At 31.7% G+C, this 7260-nt stretch overlaps 2 protein-coding genes across 2 annotated transcripts; both read left to right on the forward strand.

The window, feature by feature from the left end:
• Positions 1–1364: 1364 nt before the first annotated feature.
• On the forward strand, positions 1365–5088 carry LOC131675331 (DNA ligase 1-like). The gene is made up of 11 exons (XM_058954263.1): positions 1365–1720; positions 1808–1959; positions 2308–2385; positions 2500–2658; positions 2850–3014; positions 3227–3340; positions 3427–3471; positions 3618–3828; positions 4206–4306; positions 4388–4670; positions 4817–5088. Exons 1-11 carry the CDS (start codon positions 1498–1500, stop codon positions 5086–5088), a joined length of 1803 nt encoding a protein of 600 aa, XP_058810246.1. The 5' UTR covers positions 1365–1497.
• A 1326-nt stretch (positions 5089–6414) lies between these two features.
• LOC131675333 (CCHC-type zinc finger nucleic acid binding protein-like) lies at positions 6415–6801 on the forward strand. The gene has a single exon (XM_058954264.1). The coding sequence runs from the start codon at positions 6415–6417 to the stop codon at positions 6799–6801; it is 387 nt and encodes a 128-aa protein (XP_058810247.1).
• Positions 6802–7260: the final 459 nt, after the last annotated feature.

Genomic DNA, 7260 nt, shown 5'->3' on the forward strand with positions numbered 1-7260 from the left:
CACCTCCCAGGGGGGACAAAAACATGTAACGAAGGAATTCGGCACGCGAGCAGACGGAACGCGCGCGACAAGATTCGAAGGAGTGAAGCATCAACCTTTGTTGTGTCCGCCCGTTTCGCTATCGTATCGCCGCTGATCCACGTGCCTTCGCTGACCGTACATCAGATCGACGAGAGGACCACAGCAGATACAGCCGTGATAACCGCCATCCAGGAGCCAGACGTCCGATCACCTGAGGCCAGGACGAGTGAACGAGTGTGTGTATGAGGTTTCGCCATCGAGGGCGAAACCATAACGTGCGCGCGTTCGCGACCGGCAACAAAAACAATACAATTAACTGTTCCGTGCTGTGCAACCCGTCATAGTGTTCTCCGGTCGCAGATAAGTAAGGTAAGCTGGCCAGCTTAATTACGCGTTCGGAATTACATGAATGAATAATAACTCGATGCTAACATTCGATGCGTGTATATAACGGCTCTAGCGACAAAGAGCAGCGAGCGTACCGGCAAAGCGTGTTGCCGATGAGCGAGCGTGTATGTAAACAAACGCGCGGGCCGACCTTTTGTGAGTTTTGAGGAAACAATAAAAGATCTGATTTAGCTTACTAACAAGTGTTTTCGTTAATTCTCTCATTTCTCATAGCTTCTACTCAATTCCGAATAGGTTATTAATGATTACAGGTTGACTGAGGCATACTTTCTCGTGCTCCCCGAATTCGTATTGAGCATTGATAGATACGCGTGTCCTTTCGAATATAATTACGCGATTTAATTAATTAAACGGTTATACCCCGTTACAATATATATAAATTGGCATTTTCTAAAAATTGAATATATTATTTTTAAGCTAAAACATTATTAACAAAATGCAGTATATATATAACCTCTAAAATCTTTTTTCTCTTATTATATAATTCGTTTATGATATAAGTATACCTTCAATAAAAATCTGAAATTTTATTTGCTAATTTTTTCCATAATTGCAACTATAATACTAGGGTAGGAAGCGCGAGTAGCCAATCACGTGAGAGTGTGAGAGAGATAGCATCTATAGCCTTGTTCGTGCTATCTCTCTCTAATTTGGCCGATGATGCGTGCTGATCGAGCCCGTGAAGCAGCTGTCGTATAGGTAGTATATGCTCGAAGCATTCGAAGGCTAGTGGCCACGTTTCGGCGCATGCGCACGCGCATAGTAGCTCTGAATTTCTGGCTTCCGGAATATACTAGATTCACATCTTTATATTCTGATCCACGTGCACCGCTGGATCGTGCTCTAGCTTTATTTGTCTTAAGTGGCTTTTATAAAGAATGAAGTGATTGCGTTTTTCGCATACAGTATTTATTTAGTTCGGCGTGGTGAAAACGCGTTATATATATTAAAAGAGGCAGCTCCGCTACTTTACTATTAGTAAAATTTCATTGCTGCGTGTGGTGCTATAATTTTACAAAAGTAAATTCAAAGTGTCTCTTTATCTCCGAAATTATTTGCAAAAGCAATATGGCAGATAGTAAGGAGAGTAATAGGAATATTAAGCTAGCTTACATAAAATATTTGGATGGTGTCAATAGAGGTGTAATGGATATAATTAAAACAGATCAAATCCTTGGCCGTTATACTTCTGATTCATCATGCATTTTTGACAAAACTAAGAGATATAAATTGAAAGATCCTACTAAACTACCAGAGAATTCACCCAGGATTCAACTTTTGTGTATAGCTGGTGAGTTTAAGACATCATTTTTTTCTACTGAAAACTTTATAAACATTTATCAGCTTGTTCAATAATCTGAATATTGTTTTCCTATAGAAAATAAAGATGACTTGAAGAAACAGATTGATACTATAAGGATTCCATCGTGTAAGAATTTAGTCTCAGCATCGGAGGAAAGTGATACCCAAGAAACAGCTCGGTCAATTGCATCTACCAGTTCTCAAAAGTCGAGTACTAATATGTTTAAGGTATTTAAATCAAAACTATGTACAATAAGTAGTTTTTATTTAAGTCAGTGTGCAGGCACATACGACAAAAACCTATTGTGAATTATAATTTGATAATACATTTTGAATATGATTAGACCAGTATACTCTGCTATAAAAATAATATAAGAATACTATAAAAAAAATATTTCTACTCGTTAAAAAATTTTTCAAAACTTAATCCCATTTCTACTGAAATGTTGTTTTGGTAATTTTGCATGTAATTTTTGTTGTTTAACTCTACAATCTCTACATTCTACTTCTATATTTTTCAGTCATTTTCATTCTTTTACATGTATTCTAATTTTTATACGTACTTTCATGAAATAGCTGAAACAATCATCAGAATATTCAAAAATCTTAAAAGCCAGGCAAGAAGAGAAGGAATTACAAAAGAGAAAATTACAGGTATACACACACACATATATATGTCTTACATCAGCTCTATTAAATTTGTTATATTTGTCAATATTAATATAACTAACCTCTTTAATAATCATTTATTATTTATAAAAATTGCAGGGTCAAAGTGATAAACGAAAAACCAAATCAGTGAAACTGAGTGATCACCAGACTGCGTCTTCTCAATTTCAAGGTAACTTGAATGATTCTTTTCCAGCAGAAGACCATCAAGGAAAAGAAACTCATGATGTCACTGATGAACCAATTTTGGAACAGAAGGTAAATATTATAATATTTTTAATATAGAAGTATTAATAATCATAAGAGTTTATTAAATGATTCATGCGTATAATGTTAGATAATGAATTATTTATCTTTAATAATTACCTGCCTATTCCAAGTTTTTGTTACACACACACACAAGTATAAGCTAACATACGTATATCCTATATATTTATAAAAAATTGTAGGATTTGAATCAAGAAAAAAACGAAACGGCCATGATATTGAGTCGCCAGCCTTCTTCTTTTGCTCAAGTTGAAAACGAAACTGATTCCTTCTCAGGAGGAGAGCATGAAAAAGATAAAATACGTTTTGAAGATATAAATACCCTATTAGGAAGCGTTGAAAAGAAGGTAAACTTTATAATATTTCTAATTCCATTGAAATAGAGTTATTAAATATGAATTAAATATACCTAGTATGTATTAAAATGTATATTTATTAATGTACTTTTATCATTTTTTAAAATTGTTTGTATTTTTAAAATGTTCTGTAAACACGTTATGTACGCGTAAGCAAATTCATTTATATGTATATTAAATTAAAACAACATTTATAAAAACAGGTTGAGCCCCATGAACCTTTTTTAGATGAAAAAGAAAGTCATGAAAATGTAGGTACTAACGAGGATGATGAAAAGCATGAATTGACTGGTGAATCAAGCACTTTAGTAAAGAAGGCATGTATCAGCGCAAGAATATTTTTAATTGAATTTAAAATACATAAATATAGACAGTATATATTGAAATCTAAATATTGATTTAGGATAATCATCCAGAAAGTGGTGGACGCAAACCGAGAATTATCGACGTAAGTTCCAATGAATATAGATATATTCCTATAATTTCTAATAGCTTTTAATACTTTTTAAGTACTTTTGATAGATCTTAATCATATTTTATATGCAATGACTTCAGATTCTATATGAAACAATAACAATATTTTTTAATCCATAGAATCGTTGCCTTGACTCACTCAAACAAAATAACTTATTGAAAAAAAAAGAAAAACAGATTTCTGAATTAAAACAGGAACTTGGAAATGTAGATCGTAAGTATCGGAATTTAAAAAATGACTACAAAGAAGTTAAACAGGAAAACAAAGAGTTGAGAGATAGAAACCTTAAACTACAAGATAACATTAGTCATGATATTATGAAGCTTGGAGGTAATGTATAAAATACGAATAACAATTTAAAATGCTTGCTTGCTTCTTGTGTCCCGTTATATTACATTAAAATTAGTCGTCATATAATACTAGGATAAGTATTAAAAACTAATGATGCCAAAATTTCAGTTGAAGGCCTTTTGCAAATACTGGAATTTCCAGTCTGTTCGCTTGATACAGCAATTTTGTAAGACTTATACCATTTTATATTGAGTGATAGCTGATGATTTATGTTTTCTGATTAGTAGTAGTTGCAAGTGTTTGTGTCCTTTTAGTTAAATTAAATGTGATTAATTTAGATATGTGTATTTGTGTGTGCTACATACTCGTTTTTCTAGTAACATGAACAGTTATTAATTATCTTAATAATTTTCTAGTATTGGTGGACCAACAGAATAAAATTTGTGCTTCCAGCAGTAATATTGTTGACCCAAAACTTAAAAGTGTACCCATTGGATTTATTGAACAGGATGGTAGTGTGAGTATAATTATTCCACCAAATTTTCCTCGTATACACTGTTGCTCCATTATTTTTAATTAATATCATAAATTTGTACAGGTTCATATGGGTCAAAATAAATATTTGCCCGCCAGTATTAATGATACTGTCGTATCATCATTGAGTCCTGCAACTTTCGTAGGAAACCTCCTAGTTGCAGTATTTGGGCCCACTACTTTAATGAAAAGTAGTCTCACAGGTAGAGTCAGCAACAGAAGAATTGGCAAAATAAAGAAAAATAAAGAACAAGATAAAGAAAATGAAAATGAGCACGGCGAAAATGACTTGCCCCAAGCTGAAAAATTAGAAAAGTTGGATCCTAAACAACTGCTGGCTTGTCAAGGTAGATTTGAATCAATGATATTTGCAAAATACATATTACAATTACTTAACAATATCAATTAAAATAATACAATTGTGATTTATTTCTTGTTTCAGTTTATTTTGGCTATTGGTTAGAAATATATTATTAACCAAAATTGACCAAAGCCCAAATGAAGAAATATGATAGAACCATAGAAATAGCCTGTTTTCGCGAATATGCAACAAAGAAAATAGCATACATGAAAAAGCCAAAAAGGGCAAAGATAAATAAGAAAAACTTAAGGAAGTCTGAAGATTTTGAAGAACAGGAACCAACGAATAACGAAACCGGCGGAACCGACCCATTACAACTGAATTCTGACATTGAAACAGAATTAAACTCAGAAAATATATTTGATGAGTCTTGGTTGGAATCTTCAAGTGATGATGAGGATTAGAATAATTAGTAACATCTGATTATTCTAATAATCTTTATTCTTTATTTATTAAGTCGTTTGAATTTAGAAATGTTAATAATTTATTCACTATAGTGTACATCATTATTTATATAATTTATATATGCTATTGAGTTACCCTTAACTTATTATTGAAGTATTTATTGAAAAACATTACGTATAACAGATAATACTTACATTCTACTTGCATACTTACATTATAAGTATTTATTTTATAATTGTAATTGTTTCTACTTTGTTCAAATTAAAATAATTTGATAATAAAAAGGAATCCATTTATTTCCGAATTGAAATTTATTACAAATGATTAATTCCTATAAAAAAATATTTATGTAAAAACAGTATTGAAAGCGATTCAATATAATTATATTGAATTGCTTTGAATACTGCAATGAATGTGTTTTAATAAATAATTAATTTTTAATTTGAATTTATTAAAAGAGATTCATTTCTTTTAAAAATATGCCTGCACATACATGTAGAATATTCAAAGTGATTCGATATCAACTACTCGAATTTTTTTTAAGGGATTGAATGTCATTAAAAGCAATTCCTGTACATATGAATATCCATATTAAAAGCAATTCAATAATTTATTTAAATATATTCAAAATTTTTTAAATTAATTAAAAATTATCAATATATTACTTATTTTCTATTAAAAAGAATTAAAATCCATTGCGTACATGCTAGTTTTAATATAAAAAATGATTCACTGTCCACCAAATACTAAAAAGCATCCAAGTTTATTTAAAAAAATTAGTTTAATCATGATAAATTATATTGAATATTATTTAAATATCGTTCAGAAATTCAAATCATTTTTAATCGTGAATCTGTATTTCAAAATATGCGATTAAAATAAATTTAACGTAACGATAATTATTCATTGGATTTCATTGAATAAAATTCATTTTATGAAAAGATTTGAGATTGAAAGCTATTGAACATTATTGAATTTAATAATCTTTAATCTTAATTAATTCTATCGATTCGAATCATTTTGAATTATTTTGCTTCCGTGGCTTATTTTTTTCAATTGGCTTATGTGGGATACAAATTCACGATTAAAAGTAATTAGTTTTTTTTAATAACTTTTAATAGAACATTTTTAGCAGGGACAGCAGCCTGCGTATACTGTAAAGGAACAGATCATTTCTCGAATAGTTGCAGGAAAGTGCCAAAGAAAATTAATTTAATATGCAAATTCTGTAGCCAACCGAGTCATTCAATAAGTGCCTGTCGCTTAAACAAAAGACAAAATATCCACTGCCAATATTGCCAAGAAATGGGACATGAAGTAGATCAATGCCCACACATCAGCGACTACGAAGTATGCTGGAAATGCAAGAGAAGAAAATGCATAAGAATGACCAAATTTCAAAACAAAACAAATGCGAAAATTGTGACAAGATTGGACATACAACGCAGCAGTGCCCGGAAGTAATATGCAGAAAGTGCAATAATATGGGCCACCTCGTAAAAGATTGTAAAGCAGGAGAAATAAAAAAGTCTCTTTACAAAATATGTGCTATCTGTGAAGAAGTAGGCCACGAACAAGACACCTGCGACCAAGTAAAAATCATGTTCACAGAATTCAAAGCTAAACAGAAATTTAAGTGCCAGTATTGCGAAGACACAGGCCACACAGCTAAGTATTGCCCACTTCTAAAAACGCAACCGCAGCAAGTTTAACAAACTCAACAACTGTCATATAATTCAAATTATAATGGATTCCAAAGGAAAGGCTGTGCCTATTGCAAAAGTCCAGGACATAATATAAACAACTATAGAAAATTAAGCGCATTAATGAACAACGCACCAACAAATCAACAAAAGATATGCGAATTTTGCAAGAAACACGGCCACGTAATTGATGAATGCAGCATAATCTTGTCACGACAAAAACAAGCCGGCGAATTCTGTGGAAAATGTAAAATAGTCGGTCACACAACACAGAATTGCTTTAGAAATAAAGGAAGAGTGGGAAACTTCGAGGCCCTTTCTTGAGGGAACGCCTAGAAAGGGAACACAACGAAAAAGCGCTCCCACAACAAAAAGATACAAAAATACAACAAGTCAAAAACACAGCCAACATAGAAGCAAAAATATACGTATTGAAAATGGAAAATTTACTGCAATATATTGAAGTCG

Source organism: Phymastichus coffea, unplaced genomic scaffold (genome assembly GCF_024137745.1).
Source record: "Phymastichus coffea isolate CEN01 unplaced genomic scaffold, Cenicafe_Pcof_1.1 PCOF00019, whole genome shotgun sequence".
NCBI classification, from domain to species: Eukaryota; Metazoa; Arthropoda; class Insecta; order Hymenoptera; family Eulophidae; genus Phymastichus; species Phymastichus coffea.